This window comes from Hyperolius riggenbachi, chromosome 3 (genome assembly GCF_040937935.1).
Source record: "Hyperolius riggenbachi isolate aHypRig1 chromosome 3, aHypRig1.pri, whole genome shotgun sequence".
In the NCBI taxonomy this organism is placed as follows: Eukaryota; Metazoa; Chordata; class Amphibia; order Anura; family Hyperoliidae; genus Hyperolius; species Hyperolius riggenbachi.
The window spans coordinates 280,686,172-280,709,487 of NC_090648.1; the positions used below are offsets into that span (position 1 = coordinate 280,686,172).

Sequence of the window (23,316 nt, forward strand, 5' to 3'; positions counted from 1 at the left end):
AATGAACCGTCTATGCCCAGCATTAGACCCCCTGGTGGTGCCTAACCCTAACCACTCCCTGGTGGTGCCCAGCCCTAAGACCCCACTGGTGGTGCCTAAACCTAAGACCCCCTGGTGGTGCCTAACCCTAACCAATCCCTGGTGGTGCCTAACCCTAAGACCCCCCCTGGTGGTGCCTACCCCTAAATCTCGCCTGTTGGTGCCTAACCCTAAGACCCCCCTGATGGTGCCTAACCCTAAAGCCCCCCTGGTGGTGCTAACCCTAAGACTCTCCTTAGTGATCTCTTTATTGTGTGGATAATAATGTTTTACAAATAGTGACTGTAAAAAATATATTACGATTTACTTACTGATCACTTTATTATGGGGATAATAATGTTTTACAAACAGTAAGTGATACAATTTTAAAAAACGTTTTAGTTAAATACATTAAGATATGTTTAGTATATTTGTAAACGTGATTTGTCACAGGCACAGTTATAAACCGTTAATAATCTCTGGGCGCAGTTATAATACGTTAATAATCTCCCGCACCCTTTTTTCCTGTACGGCGCCTATCAAACGATATTTATTATGAGAGTGAATGCCGGCGCCCTTTTTTACTGCTTCCGCAGTGATCAGTTTAAAAGATAGGTGATTTAAACAGATTATCACAATAATTAATAAATCCACCTTATTACAATAAAGCCTTTCCCATACAGTGAAGACATTTTCAGGAGCTATACATACTCGATTTTTTTTATTACAGTATTATCAATGTGATTTTCTCAGCACACTAAGCAGTAGCCCCATAAGCACATCAATATCCAGCACTCCCACTTCCTCCATCTGCCACACTTCCTCCCTTTCTAGCGCATGAGCGCGCTCAGCGGATAGTGCCTGAGAAGAGCTGGCGGGAGCGAGCACGTATGTACGCGGTGATGGAGCCGCAATCTTTATCGTTTGCTTCAGTCTAGTTCTGAGCATCGGTTGCTCCTACCCAGCGTGCAACGCGGCACAGCCATGGCTGGTGTACTGAAGAAGGTGAGACGCTGGAGGTCAGCAGGATGGCAGCTGTACTCAGTGCTGGGCACTGTCACTGCTGGCTGTGTGAGAGGTGCTGCAGTGGGGTCCAGTCTGTGGTCCCTGCATGTCGTTCTTGCCTCAAAGATTGTATATGACATTTTATTGCTGCTGCTGCTGTGTGGTTTGAGCACACCGTTCTTCTTTGTGAACTGTACCTGAGCTCAGGATTGCACTTATTATTACTACATATTTATATGACAATGACACTGCTTTTACATAGTATATTTATAGTCGTGCATGTCTAGCTGTTAGAGGAGCTCACAATCTAATCCCTACCATAGTCAGTCATTGTGTTATACTTTTGTAGTCTATTTTCCGGGGGGAAGAACCCCTTCTGTAAGAGGGAACCCGTGCAAACATGGAGAGAACTTACAAACTCCATGCAGATAGTGTCCTTACCCATGTTTGGATCCTGGAATCCTAACGCTGCAAGGGGAGGGTGCTATCCACTACATCACTGTGCTGCCCTAGTTACAACAAAAGCTATGTTGCACCATGCTCCAATCACCTCTGGTATACCTGCATCATTTTTTTTTTTTAACCAGATAGCCAGCTTATAGGGCCCTTCGGCACTGCATGCGCTTTGGTCCGATTGTTGAAGTGCATGCCTTTTGACGATCACAAGAGCACTGTGATTAACACAGTAGTTATGGTGCCTTGTACAGAGTGATGTGCTAGTCTACTTTAGGGGACCCAGCTGGAAGCCTCATGAGCAACAGTTCTTCAATCACAACACCTTCCACTGCACTAAGAGTTATGATAGTGTGGCTGAATAGTGTGGGCGTAATTCACTAAAACTTATCTTAAACCTAGGAGTTGGAGAGGGTGCCGTCCACCCAATCACGTCAGAGGATTTTGACTATGAGGTTTCCTGCTGGGTCACACAAACTAGACTAGAACCTAGAGTGGTGCAACCTGGTTTTAATCTAATCGCAAATGTTTTCCTGCCTTTGCAAATATGTTAAATTAATAGAAGTACATGCAGATTCCATAGAAAATGTGGTGATGTGCTATTTGGTATATGATCTCCCATTTTGAAAAACTTGGCTTTTATTTTCAAATTTGAATTGATTGCATCTGTTGATTGAACCTGTATTTGTGGCCAAACACACTAAAAGACAAGTGTGAAATTGCCCTTAGTTGCTCTAGATTGGGGATTTATAGCCCCAGTTAAGCCTGCCCTTTCTAATGCATATTATGTAAACATATTTCCATTAATTAGCAAGTTTGTGCATTGTGTATCTGTTCTTTTTGCAATAAATATATGAAAGTACTTTGAGTGATAGCATCCAATAGCTCCTTGTTGCCAGTAGAGTGGAAGCTGTTTCCCCAGCACAGAACAGATCACTCGGGCCAGTACACCACCTCCTACCACTAAGAAAGATTAACTCTCTGTGACCAGCACTGTAGCTCAATAGTCTTGTCATCTTCCAGTTTCCAGTGAGTAGAGATCATCAGTGAAGGCAGCACAGTGGCGTAGTGGTTAGTGCTCTTGCCTTGCAGCTCTGGGTCCCAGAGTTATGAAATAATAATGATGCAAGTAATTCTTGGTTATATGTGGCTTGGAACTGATATATTCAAAATTTGGCTGGAAGTGCATTTGATTGCCCCAATTCCAAACTGCATACTATCTGCGCTAATTGTATGTGCAAACCAGAAGTAGTAACCTCTAACCTACCATCTCTGCCATTGAATGAAAAAAAAATGTAATACTTCCCACACCATCTTCAGGGCTGTTCCACACTGCAAGCACTTTTCTAAGCAACAGTGACTTGCTAATGTAATGCTATGTGTGATTTATTTATTTTACATTAACTCGCATCACTCAAGTGAGAACACACGTAGCATTACATTAGCAAGAGCTTAGAAAAACACTTGCAGTGTGAACCAGCCCTCTGTGTGTTCCTCTGATTACCCTGTCTGCACTAAGAAAGCATTTCTTAATATGCTTTCATGTAACTCTTCTATAAAAACACTGAGGAATATTCAGGTTGTTTTTTGTTTTTACATTGTAAAATCTTCCCTTACCCTGCTTTACATTCTGAAATATATCACAGGTGGCAACATCTTAAAGGAATACCGAGGTGGAAAACAACTGATGAGATAAACGTGTGTATGGACAATGCCAAGCATATAAATAACTATGCTATCTGTGTTCCTTTTTTTTTTTCTTTCTCTGCCTAAAAGTGTTTACATTCAGGTATGCAAGTGACAGTCGGGATCTAGTCAGACTAGTGTACCCTTACTGATAACGAATTACATCCATAAAACACTTTTCTCACAGAAACAAAAAAGAAAAACCGAGAGCCCAATATGGTGCAGTAAGTCTAGCAATTGTTGGCAAAATAATTAACAGATGTGGATATACTCACAAACACGGGTTACCACATAGGCAACCACTCGAAATGCAGGTGGGGAGCATTAGAACCTGACCCCACTCAGGTTTAAAAAGTCGCTCTCTGTAGATAGAAAGAAGGGGAGAGTCCCCTCCACCCAAGGTGGACTATATACTGTGCAAATTTGGACAGAGGCTCCAGGCAGGTTAAAATGATCTAAAAACAACTAAAAAGGAAGAATACAGGTGGACTTACCTCCTGAAATGATGGACAATCGAGATTGTTCAAATTGCAAATAATTTAATTTGGCACTCCGCAACGCGTTTCGCAGGTATAACCCGCTTCATCAGGCAAGGAGTGCAAGCTCAAAAAGGTCCAATAGTGGCAATGCGCCTCTTCGACAGAGGCGCATTGCCACTATTGGACCTTTTTTGAGCTTGCACTCCTTGCCTGATGAAGCGGGTTATACCTGCGAAACGCGTTGCGGAGTGCCAAAATTATTTGCGATTTGAACAATCTCGATTGTCCATCATTTCAGGAGGTAAGTCCACCTGTATTCTTCCTTTTTAGTTGTTTTTAGATCATTTTAACCTGCCTGGCGCCTCTGTCCAAATTTGCACTTTTCTCACAGAGAACAACTTCTGAGAACAGGGAAGAGATTAAAAGGGTCAATAGTTCATGGATTTTAGCTCTGGCATATTTCAAAGACTGGAACAATAAAACATTAGAAACTTAAAAAGTAAATTTAAACAAAGTAAAACTGTGGGGTATCTCAAAACTTAATTTTTAGGAGTAGGAAAATAAATACAATTGTCTATCTCAGTTTATATTCACTTTCAAGCAGGGCTGTGGAGTCGGGGCAATTTTTGGGTACCTGGAGTCGGGAGAAAATGCACAGACTCTGACTCCTAATGAATTTAAACTGTAATTAAAATAGAAATATGATAAAATGTTCTATTTCTCAGAGAATAGTCGTCATAAATAATTGATATATACAGTAATAGCTCTGCTTAGTCCACAAAAATGAAATAAACCAATAAAAAAAAAATAGTTACTTGTGCTGCTTCAATAAAGCAGTCCCCATATTTTTAACGTCCGATATACATATCTGATTGTGACTGTATATATTGTGTACACAGGAATCTGTTATGTATATACTAAATAACATCTATGCTGTAGGAATAAAGCCTGATGTTTAGCTGTGTCACTAAAGCTCAACACACACCATACAATCTTGGTTGTACAGATTTACCAAATCTATGTAGTATAAAGCCGCATCTACACGAGTAGATGCGGCCGCGATGCTCCTTATCAATCGAGCCGCTGATGCGGCTCGATTGATAAGATCCGACAGGACGGATCTCCGCACCGCCGATTCCCTGCTCGATCCCCGCGAGGGGACAATGGCAGGGAATCGTGCGGGAGATAAGCGGGGACGAGCGGGCACAAGCGGGGAATCGAATGCGGCGCGCGAGCGGGGACGTGGCGGGCACGCGGAAGAGGTGATCCGGCGGCTAATCGAGCCGCCGGATCGCTGCAATGTCCCATGGTGTAGATGGGGCTTTAGGGCCAACAGATTGAAAATACCTTGAATGATTGATTGGATAAGCTCTTACACTACATGAAAGTGGTAAGATTGAACAACCTAGATTGTATGGTGTGTGTGTTGAGCTTAATAGAGATTCCACAGTGCTAAAAAGCCTAGGCTAAACATCACTGTGAGAGGCAGGGCTACATACCAAAGTGCAGCATTATATAGCTGCAGGAAGTGCTTCTGATGCTGAAACCAGGAAAATTACCAGAAAAGTGGGTATCCTGAGTAATTTACTGCATCTTTAGTGCCTCTTTAAAGGGAACCTATACTGAAGGAGAAAAAAATGAGTTTAACTTACCTGGGGCTTCTACCAGCCCTCTGCAGCCGCCCTGTACCCGTGCTGACAGCCACATGCTCCCATTGCAGGCAGCATTCTGCGCAGTAGAGATTTTTGTGTACTGCGCAGAGTGCTTCCGTCCACGGGAGCATGATCAGAGGGCGCGTCGACCGAGGCCATGCATTCAAATGACAAGAGGGTCGATGCGGGGCACTGGAGAATCATTTTATCACGGCATGGGCACATATGATAAGTTAAAGTGAGTGCTTAATGAGGTAAGAAGATTGCTTTGAAATCTTTGGCCCAGATTCACTAATCTGCGGTAAGATTGATGTGCGTAGGTAGTGCACAACAATTTTATCGATACTTACACTGGAAGAGCACTGGTGGGTTAATTGGCAGCACTCCCCCAGTGTAGGTAGCGGTAAAATAGCCGCACACTGCCTGTGCATGGAAATCTTACTGCAGTGTCCGTTTGTTGCCAGAATTGATCTCGCTTATCTAAAATGTTTGTATCTCATTAAATCGACAAGTTTACCAGGAACATTATCTGTTTGTGTTCTTTTTCAGACCACTGGCTTAGTTGGATTAGCGGTTTGCGAGAATCCGCATGATGTAAGTTTCAATACTAATTTATGCACCAGACCAGATTGCAGTAACAATATTTATGGGCTGCAGTTCAATGGTTTGGTATAGATACCAGACAACTGCACTTAGAATTGATCACCATTTACCGTACGTGTCTTCCATTTATAGCGCTTGAGGATATTGTATACAAGAATCCTTGGGGCCCTACAGAACATTCCAAATGATGCAGCATACCGAAGATACACAGAGCAAATTGTCAATGAACGAATTAATGCAGTACAGACAGTAAGTAATGTGGTGTTAATTAGCAATTACAATCATTATATAAGTGAATGGATTAGGATGGACTTGCTCTAGAAAGCATAGCACCCTAGGAGCAGCTAATCGTGAGCTTGCATGAAAGTGACGTTTATTGGAAAATGTAAAAGCTTTTGGTGACGCATATTCTCCCTCTGAGAAAAATCTGCTTCTCTTTTATTTTTTACTTGCTAGTTTCTATAGCAAGCCATCTGAATTAATAAGTGTTTCAGAGACCTGCGGCCATGGACAAATTTGGGTGCGGAGTGAAGCAAAAAGACTGCTCACCCTGCGCCTGCTGAAAGTCTGGGGTGGCGTTAAAGCGGATCTGAGGTGAAAAACTATCTATAACAAGTAACTTGTGTATATATATTTTATCTAAAGTTTAGATAGTTTACACAGCAAATCTAGCAGCAAACAGCTTCAACAGCATACATTTTTTTTTGATTTCTGTACAATTCACAAAAATGGAGAAGCACCCATGCAAGAAGACGAGATTATGATTTGAGTTTTTGTGTTTAATTTTGATGCTTCAAGGGTGTTGGCCGTGATCTTGTTGGCCTATGCTTCTGTCTTTGTAAACCATTGGCGATGCCGTCAGGGGTTGTTATTTTTACCTGATGTTTTTATTTATTTTGGTTTTTTTTATGATCTATGGTGAGACCAGTTCCTTCCCCTCCCTGCCTTTCCGTCTCCCTCCCTTCTCCTTCCCCTTCCTCTCCTTCCCCCCCCCCTCCCTCTTCCCCCTCTCCCTCCCCCTCCCTCTCCCTCTCCCTTTTTCCTTGCCTTCCATCCCTTTCCTTCCTTCCCCCTCTTTTGCCAAAATTTGGTGCTCTCCACAGTGTGGGCCGACTGTTTCCTCTTTGATGTGGCCTTAACTGGGCTTGTCTTTATGATTAATCACATGCTTCCTTTGTGAGGCTTTGGACTTTTTAAGCTGGCCACACTGGGGAGAGGCCTAGGATACCTTTTTTGGTAAATTTACGCATCCGGTGACGCATGCGTAAATTTTTACGCGTACGACACGCGTTGACGTCATTTTTGCGTTCCGGAAGCTTTTATGCGTATTTTCATGCGTATTTTTGTCCGCATGCGTATTTCGGTTACGCGACCAGCGTTCCTATTGGTCTACCATGGATCACATGATTTAGAGCAGTTCCCCATCAGGTCCTCACCCCCTGTCAGGCATTCTCATTGGATGTTGCGATTTCAAACTCATTGGTTGATTGTGTAACTGACCACTATTTAAAGGAGGTGTGTTTTATGTTTAGTGATAGCAGTATGGCTTGACAAAGGACGTCAAGTTCGAAACAGCGGGCTGTCGCCATTGCTACATTTTTGATCATTGACTGAATGTCATTTTAATGACGTTTGAATAAAGAGCTATTTTACTACATTTGGTGGTGCCAGCTTCGTGGAATTTTTTGATTTCTGTGAAACAATGAGGGCAGCAATGTTCAGCTTGTAATCGCATTACACAAGCTGATCTGCATCCCCACACCCCCCAGCCTATGAAACTCCACTCACCTCTCCGCCCCCTTGCCTCTGAAATCCCGTGCATGCCCAGTGTGTGCCAAGTGACCACACACACACACACGTAACACCACACACACACACACGTAACACCACACACACACACACGTAACACCACACACACACACACGTAACACCACACACACACACACACACGTAACACCACACACACACACACACACACACGTAACACCACACACACACACACACACGTAACACCACACACACACACACACACACACACACACGTAACACCACACACACACACACACACACACACACACACGTAACACCACACACACACACACACACACACGTAACACCACACACACACACACACACACACACACACACACACACACACACACACACACGTAACACCACACACACACACACACACACACACACACACACACACACACACACACACACACACGTAACACCACACACACACACACACACACACACGTAACACCACACACACACACACACACACACACCACACACCACACACCACACACCACACACCACACACCACACACCACACACCACACACCACACACCACACACCACACACCACACACCACACACCACACACCACACACCACACACCACACACCACACACCACACACCACACACACACACACGTAACACCACACACCACACACCACACACACACACACACACAATAAGTGAACCGCCTCGCCCCCCTCCCTCCCAGCAGTAAGTTAGTAAATGAGTGTGATACCCATTCCAAACTCCCCACAGTTACAGTAACCGCACACACACATTGCGGTGAAGAAGGTGTCAGATGCTTGCTCGTTCCTGGCGCTGCTCCCGGCAACACGGAAGTTAGCCGCCCGCTGTATGTAGTGCAGTGGCCTGTTTCAGCGTTATGTTGCTATGGCAACAGTGACGCTGGGCTGTGCACAAAACTACAGTGAGCGGCAGTGGGCATGATGCAGGCTGCGGACATGTGGTCACGGTGCAGCCAGGTCAGGACCCGGGCTCCCTTCAGCATCGAGCAACTACAGGACTCCATAGCAGCGATACGGCTGCTGTAGCGATCCTTGCTTCAGGAGACCTGTGCTGAACTCGCGCAAGCATCGTGTGAGCTCAGCTGCTTTGGCTGGGAACGCCCCCTCCTCCTGCGTCATTATGCCTCCTCCCTCCTAACTCTGTGTTCCCATGAATACTGCGGCATGGGACAAAGAACGCCGCAGTGTTAGAGTGGTTGGGGGCGCGGCATTTTTAAATTCTTAAAGAAATAAAGTTATAAAGAAAAAGTAAAACCTTTTTGGGGTAAGATTGCCTTAAAAGGTGTGTGTGTATATATAGGGGGCACCTTTTTTAATTGAGCTAAAGTTCACCTCAGATCCACTTTAATGCTATTTTCCCTCCTGTATTGTTGCAATATTGTTAGTGAAAATGCCTTGTCGCTAATCTTTGGGGGCGTGGGAGCACTCAGAGATGGGGGACATCAGAATTCCAAGGGAAGCCTCAATAAGATCTTGAGGCTCCCCTCTCTGTAAGTATCTCATTTTGTACCCGAGTTTTGGCTTGGGTACACTTTCAGTTGATATAGCTAGAGCAGCAGCAGTAGTACAGCAAAACATACAGTAGAACAGTCAAACAAAAGCTTGAGGGGGGTGATTACCAATTGGACAGGATTACTGTTTTCGATCAAAAACAACCTGTGAGGCCTAGTGCACACCAAAAACCGCTAGGAGATCTGCAAAACGCTAGCGGTTTTTGAAACGTTTTTTCTTATTATTATTATGAAGCGTTTTGCTAGCGGTTTGCGGTTTTGTGTAGCTTTTTTTTGTGTAGCAGAAACGCCTCCGAAATCCCAAAAATGCTGCAGCCCGGGAGTATGTGTTTCTGCAAAACGCCTACCGCTCTGGTGTGCACCAGCCCATTGAAATACATTACATTTACAGGCTGATGCGGCCGGCGGATCACATCCAAATCCGCTCGGTGTGCACTGGGCCTCAGATAGTAAATTGTATTTCTAAATTTTTCCTTGCCCTGAAGCAAGAGGGAAACCGAGGCCACCATATTTATTTCCTTTTTAGCAATACTAGTTTCTTGACTGTCCAGGTCTTTCTGACATTGTCTGATCTGACAAAATTAGCCGCATGCTTGTTTCTGGTGTGGTTCAGACACTACTACAGCCAAATAGATCAGTAGGATAGCCAGGCAACTGGTATTATTTAAAAGGAAATAAATATGGCAGCCTCCATATACCTCTCAGTTCAGCTGTCCTTTAAAGAGAAACCGTGACCAAGAATTGAACTGATCCCAATCAGTAGCTGATACCCCCTTTTACATGAGAAATGTATTCCTTTTCACAAACGGATCATCAGGGGGCACTGTATGGCTGATATTGTGGTGAAACCCCTCCCACAAGAAACTCTGAGGACCATTGTACTCCTGGCAGTTTCCTGTCTGTGAACCTTGTTGCATTGTGGAAAATGGCTGTCTACAGCTGTTTCCAACTGCCAATAAAAGCATGCAGCAGCTACATCACCTGCCTGCAGTTAAAATGTCACCATGTGATAAATGCCAGAATGTAAATCAGGGATTTAAAAGATTTACATTGGGCAAACACCGACTAAATCATTTATACATAATTATTGTAAAAATGAAGCACTTTTTTTTTATTACATTATTTTCACTGGAGTTCCTCTTTAAGGTGGTTTTGCTACGGTTTGCTTGCTAGGACAGAGTCGTCCTTAAAAGTTGGGTATGGAGTTTTGTGTCCCTCAGGAATATTTTTTTTTTTTCTCCTTCTTGACTTGATAAAAAGTGGCCTCCCTTATCCTCCTGGCCTGTTTTGCTGCTTTCTTTGGTGGCACAAGTGACCAGATTGCGAGGAATAGGATGATGGGAAGTGTGCTGCTACCTGCTTGGTACTGTCCATGATAATTATGTTTGGCCATGCACAAGAGTTGCTTGGTCTACTCAATATTTAACTCTTTCCGTTTGTCAATAGTCTTGACTGCATACACCAAGTTGCATTACTTATGTTTCTTTGTGTTGCTGGGTTTAAAGAAACTGATGTGATTTTTGCTAAAAATCCTCCTACACTTCACTGGTGCTCTAGCTATGTACAGGATCACAATGTTGTGCTGTGGTTTCTAATTCTTACCTCTGTATCTCGGATTGGTGTTTTCTTTTACAAGAGTCCGATCTAGGTAGCCACAAACGGCTACCTGAGGCCTTTGTATCCCTTTAAAGCGGACCTGAACTCAGAACTTCCTCTCTGCTCTAAAACATACACAAAAGCATAATATAATAACCTTTAAAGAAAAGCATTTCTTTGTTGCAGCTGGTATAAATCTACAGTGTGTCTAGATACCTGATGTGACACAGCTGAGAGATAAAATTACGGTGGTGATTAGTCACAAATGAGGGGGAATTGGGGCTGGTGCACACCAAGCGTTTTTGGTAGCGGTTTCAAAACCGCTGCCGCCTGTGCAAACACTTGGCTAATGTATCTCAATGGGATGGTGCACACCAGCGGTTTGAGGTTTTTAGAAAACCGCAAATGTGGCTCCTGCAGCATTTTTGCGGTTTGCAGATGCGTTTCTGCCCCAATGTAATGTATAGGAAAAGCTCAAACTGCTCTGAAAAACCAGGGCTGTGGAGTCGGTCCAAAAATCCACCGACTCCGACTCCTCAGTTTAAGATTCCACCAACTCCGACTCCTCGTCTCTTAACCACCCTGGCGTTCTATTAAGATCGCCAGGGCGGCTGCGGGAGGGGTTTTTTTAAATAAAAAAAAAAACTATTTCATGCAGCCAACTGAAAGTTGGCTGCATGAAAGCCCACTAGAGGGCGCTCCGGAGGCGTTCTTCCAATCGCCTCCGGCGCCCAGAATAAACAAGGAAGGCCGCAATGAGCGGCCTTCCTTGTTTTGCTTACATCGTCGCCATAGCGACGAGCGGAGTGACGTCATGGACGTCAGCCGACGTCCTGATGTCAGCCGCCTCCGATCCAGCCCTTAGCGCTGGTCGGAACTTTTTGTTCCGGCTACGCTGGGCTCAGGCAGCTGGGGGGACCCTCTTTCGCCGCTGCTCGCGGCGGATCGCCACAGAGCGGCGGCGATCGGGCAGCACACGCGGCTGGCAAAGTGCCGGCTGCGTGTGCTGCTCTTTATTTGATGAAAATCGGCCCAGCAGGGCCTGAGCGGCAGCCTCCGGCGGTGATGGACGAGCTGAGCTCGCCCATACCGCCCGGCTGGTTAACTGCCAACGCTTAGGAATTTTACAAGACAACTGAAGTGAGGATATGTAGACTACTATATTTATTCCTTTTAGACTAAAACTAGTCGTTGGTAAGAGTACTTGTAAAAGGTACAAACCGGAACAAAGAACATCTATCAGGCCCTAGGCAATGTAAGTGTGGGTACATGTAAGAATGATGTGCAGGTACTCTGCAGGGGAATGAGGAGATTGTAAACAGACAACACCTCTGTGTTCAATGTGCACAGCATTCTCAGTGGATTCCCTGCAGCTCTGTGGGGAGTGCATATGTAGAGTATAGTACTACTGTGTAACAAAGTAAACCTGAGACAGATGCAATTAAAGTTTTATACATACCTGGGGCTTCCTCCAGCCGCCTTCAGGATAATCAGTCCCTCGTTGTCCTCCTCCACCACCTGGATCTTCTGCTATGAGTCCAGGTACTTGAGCCAGTCGGGCGTAGTGCGCATGCACACACTCCGCCGCCAGGAGCATACTACACCTGTGCAGCACTATTGCGCAGGTGCAGAATGTTACTGGCTGTGGGAGCGGCATGCGGCTGGACAGCGCTGACTGGCTGAATTACCAGGACTCATAGCAGAAGATCCAGGTGGTGGACGACAGCGAGGGACTGATTAGCCTGAAGGGGGCTGGAGGAAGCCCCAGGTATGTATAAAACTTTACTTTTCATCCATCTGTTTAATTTGTAGTCACCAAACCAAATTTTAACAACATATCAAATTATTTGATTTTATCAGCAAAGGGAGTGCTTACATTTGCATAAATCAGCATCAGTGCAGAATTATTTCCATCTCATTGACCATCTCTATTTGTGACACAGCTACACATCAGGCTTTATTCTTACAGCATAGATGTTATTTAGTATATATAAGAGATTCCTGTGTACACATCATATATACAGTCACAATCAGATATGTATATCTGACCTTAAAAATACGGGGACTGCTTTACTGAAGCAGCACAAGTAACTCATTTTGATTGGTTTATTTCATTTTTGTGGACTAAGCACAGCTATTACTGTGTATATATACTGTATATATACATTATTTTAATGACTATTATCTGAGAAATAGAACATTTTATCATATTTTCTATTTTAATTACAGTTACAAATTCATTAGGCATCGGAGTCGGTGCATTTTTTCCCGACTCCAGGCACCCAAAATTGCCCGACTCCACGACTCCGACTCCACGACTCCGACTCCACAGCCCTGTGAAAAACTCTAGATCAGAGCAGTTTTCCAGGCGGTTTTGCTACAGAAGGTGTTCAGTAACCGCTTTACTGTAACAATATATGAAATCGGCTACACAAAAACGCTCCAAAAATGCTAGGCATGTTTAGAAAACCTCTCTAAACAGGCCTAGAATCGCTCTTAAATCTGCTTCAAAAACCTCTAGCGTTTTGCGGATCTGCTAGAAGTTTTTGGTGTGCACTGGCCCTATGACAGGCTAAACTCTATAAATACATACAGGGTGCATTTCTCTTGGTTTTCCTTCTGTCCTGTGCAAGAGTTTAGGTCTACTTTTAAGGTCCGTACACACATCCAATTGCCATCCAATGGCAGTGGTAAAATTGGCCAGTCATCTGCAGATTATAATCCAGATGTGTGTACGAAGCTACTTAGTGTATGGAAGTTATTTCAGCCATCTGGTGGTGTTTTCTAATACTCCGCTTGAGTTCCAGAGAGAGTTTAGATAAACAAGGAGGTGGTAGGCGGTGTATGTAGATTTCCTGTAGACTTCTGTGTCTAAATATCCTTTCTCTGGTGATTTCTGGGGATCACCTGGATTTTACAGGTAAGGCCCCACTGGAAAGAGTTGAAAAACCCTGAATGTAGCCTGCTTCATTTAATTTTGAATTTCTTGATGCCAGTTAATTTTTTCTTTATGTATGATCACTCTTTGCATTTTGACTACATGTATTTATAGTCTCATTTCTTTTGCCTTTCAAGGAACCAAGTATTGAAAAACTAGAGCAGAAAATTAACTGTGGACAAATAGAGGAAGTTATTTTACAGGTGAAACAATTTTTCAGTGTTTTGTTTGCTTATCTTGTATCATTGAAGCTTGTGTTTTATTTTCACTAGTAGGGCACATCTAAAAATGTAAAGACTTATACAGACGCTAGATAGTTCTTGGCTGCAGCGGCCGGTCGAGGAGGCCCCCAATCTCCCTCAATTCATCAATGGCCATCTGCCTGGTGGTTTCTCAGGCGAGCGTTGTTCTCTTACTTGCTCTGCATGGTCCGTTGTGTGCTGCACCATCACCCTCCCTCCTGTCTCCATAGCAACAGAATACATCGCTAGCAATGTGCCTTTACAGACTTGGCCCTGAACGATCGCTGAGGGATCGAGTCCCTATCCCTGCCAATCATCATTCCTCTTACGTGTGTACAAGACTTCATGATCCATTCATGCCTATTCAAACTGCAATTTATTTCAAGTAAAATAATAATGTTCTCATAACTGAAAACATAAATGTGTATTGCATTCTTCACACAGTGCTTTAGAAGTTTACACAAATATATGCCATTTTTATTTTTGACCCTTTTCAGAACTTTCCCTACAAAGGAGGGGGGGGGGGGGGCGGCCCACGGGGTAGGCAAACAGTCCATGTCAAATATGGCTGACACTGTAAATCGTTGAATAAAACCAGAAGATCCCAGTAATTGTTAATATTGTTGTGGTACACCTTCTGGAAATTTGTGCTTGAACCTGAACCGACTCATATGATAGTGCAGTAGAATCCCTTTATAGTAAACGCCAAGTCACCAGGAAAAGTAGTTTATTATATTAGAGTTACTATATCTGAATTAGTCATACATTGTATATTTATGCAGATGCATTTGCTGGGACCTGAGCCTGAGTTTACTATAGCCAGAGGTTTACTATAACGAGAGTCTGCTGTACCAGCCTCTTCCATTACCTCTGAGTGCTATTAATGCCTTTAACTTTCCCCTGGCTCACACCTAGAATTGCATAGTGAAGGAAAGTGGGTGAGCTTTATGATTCCAGAGGAGGAAGCTTGTATCCGAATTGGATTTATTTGACCTGCCAAATGGTCGGATATGAGCTGAGGATGAGGGAAGGAACTTGCAAATCATAAGCACACCCACACACACACCCACACACCCCTTCTTAGGATTCTCCATTTTAAGTCTATCTTGAAGCCAATTTTGATGTCATTTCCTCCCTTACTCTCCTCTGCCTGATTGTGTATACATTGCCTGCCTTCCTCCCGGTCTTCAGGCACTCCCACCCAGCTCTGCAATAGATAGGGCATTGTCACAGCATGATAAATATTAGCGAATCAGAGAGGAACAGAGGTGTGGGAGGGGAAAACAGGAGGGAAAGAGGCTTCAGCCAATCAGGCTACATTAGTGAAGTCTGCAAGGAAAGCAAAGAAGCAAAAATAGTCAACCCAGCATGCCCTGCAACTTCCTTTGTGCGGCAATGTACCAAATAAGAGTCAGGTAAACTGGGGAATGATCATTTATCAACAAGAAAAGTGATAGTGATTTTTAACTTTTGGATTGCCTGGTTAGCATCCTTATAACTTGTTTACCAGATAAACATAAATAAATGCTTTTTGATTTTATGCCCGACAGTTACACTTTTAAGCTCCCAGAATCTCTGTAAAGAATGATGTAATAGTACAGTCAAATAGAAAATGTGTGTGTTTTAAAGGGAGTCTGATGCCATTTAAAAAATAAAATAAAAATCAGATACTCAAGAAGGAAGGCTCTGGGTCCTAATGAGCCTTCCCAGTCCTACAGTGCCCGCATTCCATCACTGGCTCCACCGTAAGCAGTGTCTGCCACTTCCCGAGGCTTCGGGAGACTGAGTGCTCCCAACGACAAGTCGCTCCGTACTGCGCTTGCGTGAGCATGCTGTCTCAAGCACGTGTGCAGTACAGAGCCATTCTCTCGTCAGAGCCAGTCTTCGAGAGCACTACGGCTTCCAAAGAATTCCGGAGCCTCCCGTGGCAGAAGATTTGAGCTGAGTATCCAGCGCTGGGACTGTGAGATTAATGGGAAGGCTCATTAGAATCCAGAGCTTTTCCTCTCCTTAGGTAAGTATCTGTTGTTGCGTTTTTGTTTTTATTTTTAAATTGATTCCCTTTAATTATAAAGTCAAGTATATATTGGTGTTCAGTGCATACCTGAATATAGCAGGGAAAGCTTCAGAGAAACTAGTCTCTGTACGGGGTGCATTTTTGATGTTTTTATATTTTTACAGGCTGAAAGTGAATTGAATCTGGCAAGAAAAATGGCAGAATGGAAACCCTGGGAGCCACTAGTTGAAGAAGCTCCTGCAAATCAGTGGAAGTGGCCAATATAGACTTCATTTATCTATAAATATTTATAAAGCTGCAAGGCACAACTTCCTAATGTGCTGTCAGTTCATAATAAAACCTCCTCTATACATACATATCTATTGTACATTGTGTTGTATTTGTAAGTCATTTTCAAGGATTTTCCATTCAGAGCAAAAAGCTAACTAGGGTTCACTAAAAGGTAAAAAGCTGAAGCTGTATGCATGATGGAAGAGTCACAAAACTAAGATGCTTATTCTGCAATTTGAAGGCTTCCTAATGGGCCATATTACAATTAAGCTTTCTGTAGCTGAATCTATGCACACTGTTGAGGGGCCCATACACTGGTTGATTTCAGCCATTGATCGAGCGATTCTATAGGATCAAACGAACATCGATTCTTTCAAATCAGCAAATCGAACGATTTGCAGCCGATTTCGATTAATTTGATATATTTGACAGGATGGAAAATTTAGGTCGATCTGCTGCTGGCAGCAGATCGATGGCCCATGATGTTACATTGGATCTAATGGTGCAATAATGCATTTAGATCGATTTTCAATAGATTTCATTCTGAAATCTGTTCCTAGTGTGTGGCACACATCAGATAGATTCCTGACAGATTCCACTTGACAGGCATCTGACAGAAATCTATCAGATGGTCGAATCTGCTGCAAATCTGTAAGTGTATGGCCACCTTAAATCAGGCTACAGCGTATGTTGTGCACACTCAAGCTTTCACAGAAGACGTGCTGCTTTGTTTTCTGACTTGGCAGAGGTCTTAAGTAGTGACCATTAAGGTAGCCATACACTGGTCGATTTGCCATCAGATCGACCAACAGATAGATCCCTCTCTGATCGAATCTGATCATTGAGGGATCGTATGGCTGCCTTTACTGCAAACAGATTGTGAATCGATTTCGGCGTGAAACCGATCACAATCTGTGGTGGTGGTGCTGCCGCTGCTACCACCTCATGCCCGCATACATTACCTGCTGCGCCGGCGCGACTCCCCCGGGTCTCCGCTGTCTTTTTCTCCGCGCTGGTCTCCCAGTCCAGCACGCTTCACTTTTTCCTGTCTGGGGGAAGTTTAAACAGTAGAGCGCCCACTACTGTTTATAGTTCCTGCCGGGACAGGAAGAAGTGAAGCCTGCCGGACCCGGAGACCAGTGCGGAGAAAAAGACAGCGGAGACCGGGGGAGTCGCGCCGGCGGAGCAGGTAATGTATTGCAGCTGTATTGCATCGTTCATCGGGCATTTGAATGCCGCTATCGACGCACTCCCGACCTGCCGGCGATCGAGAATCTTCCGCACGGACGAATCGATGGGAACGATTGATTTCGGATGGAAATCGATTGTTCTCAGTGTTTGTGCAACAATTTCACAGCAGATTTGATCACCATGATCGAATCTGCTGTATATTAGTGGCAAAATCGTAAGGTGTATGGGCCCCTTTAGGGCTCTTTCACACTCAGGTGGTGGGTCAAATTGACGCACTGCTACCGCACTCCAATGCAACCCTATGGGGGAAAACACACCTGCCTCGCAGTGCGATCCGCCATAAGCCCTCGATCTGACGCAGCTCCAAAACTATGTTACGGCGCAACTTCTGTGGCAATCTGTGTTGGCCTGGAAGTCATGTTACTCTATGGTGACGTGGGCCTTTTTCAACACTTTTCAACGCAACACACATGCGTGGAAGTTCTTTTTTTTACAATACACTTCCACACACAATTGCTTGGCTGAAAGGAAGTGAGTGTCACTTCCTGTTTGGCCAGATGGGGAATACCACGCAGTAACACGGTATTCCCCGAAGGCCTGTTTTCGTGTGGTGCGGCTACCACACTGCCGGTTTGCAGTGTGAATCCAGCTTTATTTGCATTCATTTGCTAGGATTCAGAATTATGATTGATACTTGTGTGTTTTAGCTATATTCCTTCCTTGTTTGGGAATGTGAACCACACTGTCACAAAAGACCTGTATTAAACTTTGACAGGTTAATTATGAAAGGAAGGGTAGCAGAAATCTACCTTATGGCCATTGATGTAAGGGCAAACTACAGCATTGAGTTCAGAATTATGCATGTTGGAGAGCTCTCCAGAATGAACTCGGTGGAGAGATTGCAGTCATTTATTCCAAAGGAATGAGTGATAATCATTTAAAGTGACAAGGATTGGTGCAGTGCTGGCCCTAAATGCAAGTGATTTAAGAATATGCCAACAAGTTAGTATTAGGTGTTGTTTCACTGTGAACTTTCTGCCATCTAGTGGACAATCTAATAAATACTACCTTTACTAAGCAGCTCAGTGTTAAAGGAAACCAGAGACTTAATATAAAAAAAAATAAAAAAAATTTATACATACATGGGTCTTCCCCCAGCCCCATGCGTTCAGATCGCTCCCACGCCCCTGTCCTCGCTCTTTTCCAGCTTCGGTACTGCATCAAGTAAGTTCTGTCAGTGGTGGCCAGTCTGCGCAAGAAAAGTCCGCCGCCACAAAGATATGTAGAGGGCATACTTTTCTTATGGGACCCGGTACCAGAGCTGGAGAAGACTGAGGACGGCGGCGTGGGAGCGATCTGCGAACATGGGGCTGGAGGAAGCCCCAGGTATATTTCTGATACACTTTAAAATAAGGACTGTATATTACTATAGTTGCTTTTCCTACATGTAAAGCACTGTCAACTCTGCACATTTGAACATAACAAGTGAACGTTATTCTAAATTCTTACCAGTTAACCGATCACTTAAGGTAGCCATACACTGGTCGATTTGCCATCAGATTCGACCAACAGACAGATCCCAATCTGATCAGAGAGGGATCGTATGGCTACCTTTTACTGCAAACAGATTGTGAACCGATTTCAGCCTGAAACCATTCACAATCTGTGGTGGTGCTGCCGCCGCTTTCCCCCCCCCCCCCCCATCCCGCATACATTACCTGCTCCGCCGGCGCGACTCCCGGGTCTCCGCTCTTCTTCTCCGCTCTGCTCTGGTCTCCGGCATGCTTCCCTTCTTCCTGTCTGGGGGAAGTTTAAACAGTAGAGCGCCCTCTACCGGGACAGGAAGAAGGGAAGCATGCCGGAGAAGAAGAGCGGAGACCCGGGAGTCGCGCCGGCAGAGCAGGCGCGATCGACGGGATCGGACGGATTGGATCGAAATTCGGGGTGTAGCGCGAACGATTGGCAGCAGATTCGATCCCAGTGATCGAATCTGCTGTCGAAACGGCGGCAAAACGGGCCAGTGTATGGCCAGCTTTAAAGTGAACTTTCATTTTTTTTTTTGTTTGGTGCGTGGGGGGAATCTAATCCCTCAGAACAAACAGAACTATACATCAGACAGGTTGTTTTTTTTTTAAGTTTTTTTATCTATCGAGAGAGAGAGAGAGAGAGACATTCCACTGGACTGCTAACAGCATAATGCCTAGTGGGCGTGCCAGTTTCCTGAATACTCCAGATGTGTAGGAATAGTTACACTAATGTTATGCTAGGGTGGTTGTTTTTTTTTTTTTTTTGTTTTTCTCTTCTTAGGCCTGGTGCACACCAGAGGAGTTTTTCTGAGCGGTTTGAGTTTTTAAATCTGCTGCTAATGTCATCCTATGTGTCTGTGTACACTGGAGCAATGAGGTTTTGTAAAAACCCCATAGCATTACATTGGGAAGAGCTTTTAAAACCTCTAAAAGCTCTTCCCAATGTAATGCTATGGGGCTTTTTACAAAACCTCATTGCTCCAGTGTGCACAGACACATAGGATAACATTAGCAGCAGATTTAAAAACTCAAAACGCTCAGAAAAACTCCTCTGGTGTGCACCAGGCCTAATAAATAAAAATGTAGAATTTGTCTGAGTAGAAATGGATCTGGTAATCTTAGAGAAGAAACTGGGAAATATTGTTTGATTCTGAATCTAAGCAATCTAAATCCTTATCTTAAGGATCTTAGGAATGCATTGTGGTACATCCCTATATTTAACAAAAAGGCAGGTCTAATTAAAATGTGCATTAAAGATTGGCTATTTATTAGCATTTCCAGTTTTTATGTCTTTCTCAGGACATGTACGTACCTAACAGTCGTTTGAACGACAGTTGGTCTAACAGATCCGCTGAGCGGATCGGGAAACCTGGCTGTTATGTCACTCGACAGTGCGTACACACGTCCACCTTTTCGTTCAAACGTTGGACATGTGTACGTATCTTAAGCTTCCTGAAGTGGTATGTCTGATGGATGAGGGTTCCTGATTATAGAAAGTCGTAATCGCAAAAGTCTTTATTCTTCGTAGGGAAACAGAAAATCAAGCAAAACCCACTTGCTGCCTTTAAGGAGATCTATGCTGAAAAGTCAGGTAAATTACATTGGTCAACAACTGCAAAATTCATGTAATCCTCCTCATAATAGACACCTACATTCACCACAATTGTAATCAGAAAAAGTCCATTGCAAATGGACATGCCTAAACAAAGGCAAGTAAAGTGTGAGCCCTTCAAGTTTAACCACTTTGAAACCTTTGCTACGCTTATCTACTCCCCACAGAACTTTACCTGGGGCTCAGGGGAGTAGATAGGCGTACTTGTGGTAAACAGTGTGCTGTATGCCGAATAAGCTATCTGATTATGTATATAGGGTATCATTTTAACCGTGACAAGTGAGAGAATAGATTTTGTGGTGTTTGACAACTGAGGGATAAGTCATGTGATTTTTTTTTTTTTACCGGAAAACTGAATGAAAAGCAATAAAACTGTTATTTTCATGTACTCTATACCCCCAAATAAATACTTGTAAAAACAACAAAAGTGACAGCATTGAAAAGAGAATACATAGTTACCCTAGGGACTTAGCTTTTAAAATATGTATGCCATGAGAGTGTATTACTGTTAATCATGAAGAAAAGTGCTTTTAATGAATGATAGAGTACAATGAGAAAACAAAAAACACAAACCAGAAACTAATATATTTTCGCCATACATTGTACTAGGAACATTATTTAAATGTTGAGATAACCAGGACAAATTAGCAAATACAATGTGTGTGTTTTACCTATGGTAACATTGTTTATTTGAAAACTATAGTGGATGGAAATGGAGAAATAGTGTATTCTTTTTTTTTTTCTCATTTTTCCCTTTAAAATGCACAGATAATAACATAATTACTAAAAGCAAATATCACCCTCACAAAGCATAATTTGTGGCAAAAAAAACAAGATATAGATCATTTACATCTGATGAGTAGCAATAAAGTTATTGGTGAATGAATGGGAGGAGCGCTGAAATGTGAAAATTGCTCTGGTTTTTAAGCAAAAAACCCTGTGGTGCTGAAGTGGTTAAAGAGAATCTGTATTGTTAAAATCACACAAAAGTAAACATACCAGTGCGTTAGGGAACATCTCCTATTACCCTCTGTCACAATTTCGCCGCTCCCCGTCGCATTAAAAGTGGTTAAAAACAGTTTTAAAAAGTTTGTTTATAAACAAACAAAATGGCCACCAAAACAGGAAGTAGGTTGATGTACAGTATGTCCACACATAAAAAATACATCCATACACAAGCAGGCTGTATACAGCCTTCCTTTTGAATCTCAAGATATCATTTGTGTGTTTCTTTCCCCCTGCATCTCTCATGCACTGAAGTTTCAGGCTGCTCTTTTCTTCCTGCAAACAGCTTTGCCCTTGTCTGTAATTCCTCACTATGTGAAAGCCCAGCCAGCTCAGAGGACGATTTATCCAGCTTGTAAAAGATAAGAGAGAAGAGAGAAGCTACTCTAATCTAAATAACACACAGGCAGTGTGCATAGAGGGGCCTGGAAGGGGGAGTTCATAGCAGAACCACAACACTGAAGAACTTGGCAGCCTTCCAGACACAGGCCGACAAGTCTGACAAGAGAGAGATAAGTTGATTTATTACAGGGACTGTGATAGCAGAAAGTGCTGCAGTAAGCCAGAACACATTAGAATAGCTTTTTGAACTTGTAGGATGATAAAAAACAGGATGCAATTTTTGTTACGGAGTCTCTCAAGTTTAAAGTGTAATCTATAAGGGCTCTTTCACATTAGGGCAGATTTTCTGCGTTTCAACTCAACGGGAAAAGTTTGCGTTACCCAAGGTAAAATGAAAGTCCATAGACTTTCATTTTAGCTTTCACATATAATGCAGCCTTTTTGTGCGTTGCGTTACACTGCACCCAGGCGCAGTTTTTTTCGGCCGACGCTAGCTTTATGCGCTATGTTAGTCAATGTAAAACGCACACTATGCGCATTTTTAATCCGTTAACACAGGCAATCAGTCCCAGAATGCAACAGAGGAACAATGTAGAAAGTTGAAAACTAAAAGAAAAAAAAAATTACCTGCGGTTTCCTATGTGCTGTAACAAATTAAAAAACGCACACTCACTGCAGTGCAACGCATATCAAAACGCATACAACAAAGTGTATGCTTTGAGCGTTCTCCAATGCAAGCTCTGATGTAAAAGAGCCCTATCCTATAATCCAGCGACTGTGGTAAGTGTAATCTAATACAGACATCAGACAGGAAAAGAGGAGAGGAAACCCCAGGCCTTTATGCATATTGTGTTAAATGTACTTCATCAGAGATCTATTAATCACCCTTCAACCCAGTGTTACCTGGTGGAAAGAGAAGGCACGATTCCCGCCCCCCCCCCCCATGTGGTGTCTGACATCAGGTGAAGCATGGGTAGGAAGACCTGCCATTGACTATACCGGTAATTCACACTACTAACAAATGAAAACTAGATGTAACACAATTTCTGTAAACTATGAAGTTCAGATATGCACAAAAAGGTTAAGGGGCAAAAACAAAATGGAGAGATGAAAAGTTGCATTGTTCAAGTAATTCAGTTACTAATGTACATTCCAGTAGTTTTCAGACCAAAATCTTTCAATCATGAGTCTAGCAGCAAACTGCAGTAAATCTTATGTCAAGGAAAGGAGGAATGGTCAGTCTAGGAATGAAATTACTACATTAGTAACAGATCCAGATCCAAGATGGCGCCGCACCGGTAGCCACGGCCACAGGGCTCCGGCCTCTTCTTCTCTTT

General features: G+C 43.4%; 2 protein-coding genes across 5 annotated transcripts in view; one reads left to right on the forward strand and one right to left on the reverse strand.

Moving 5' to 3' along the window:
• Window positions 1-23,316, reverse strand: part of ASB15 (ankyrin repeat and SOCS box containing 15) — an 84,686-nt gene that overhangs the window by 40,725 nt on the left and 20,645 nt on the right. For 2 of the 3 annotated variants that reach the window (XM_068276388.1, XM_068276381.1), the window contains exon 3: window positions 10,843-10,961. The exons of the other annotated variant lie outside the window; for it this stretch is intronic. The gene's annotated coding sequence lies outside the window, so the exon portion shown is untranslated. The remainder of the gene's footprint in view (window positions 1-10,842; window positions 10,962-23,316) is intronic. 3 annotated transcript variants of the gene reach the window in all.
• Window positions 926-16,389, forward strand: NDUFA5 (NADH:ubiquinone oxidoreductase subunit A5). 2 transcript variants are annotated; one of them, XM_068276391.1, is made up of 6 exons: window positions 1,040-1,096; window positions 3,123-3,174; window positions 5,843-5,887; window positions 6,029-6,145; window positions 13,912-13,977; window positions 16,198-16,389. In XM_068276391.1, exons 1-6 carry the CDS (start codon window positions 1,047-1,049, stop codon window positions 16,297-16,299), a joined length of 432 nt encoding a protein of 143 aa, XP_068132492.1. In that variant the 5' UTR covers window positions 1,040-1,046; the 3' UTR covers window positions 16,300-16,389. The 2 variants fall into 2 exon arrangements, with proteins under 2 accessions (XP_068132493.1, XP_068132492.1); XM_068276392.1 differs by lacking the exons at window positions 1,040-1,096; window positions 3,123-3,174 and adding an exon at window positions 926-1,023.

What these genes read in the sequence shown, in the direction of transcription:
- NDUFA5 (XM_068276391.1), top strand. Translation starts at nt 1,047, where the DNA reads ATGGCAGCTGTACTCAGTGCTGGGCACTGTCACTGCTGGCTGTGTGAG. An exon ending in AAACAACTGATGAGATAAAC is followed by an intron (nt 3,175 to 5,842) that starts GTGTGTATGGAC and finishes GTTCTTTTTCAG; the next exon opens with ACCACTGGCTTAGTTGGATT. An exon ending in TAGAGGAAGTTATTTTACAG is followed by an intron (nt 13,978 to 16,197) that starts GTGAAACAATTT and finishes ATATTTTTACAG; the next exon opens with GCTGAAAGTGAATTGAATCT.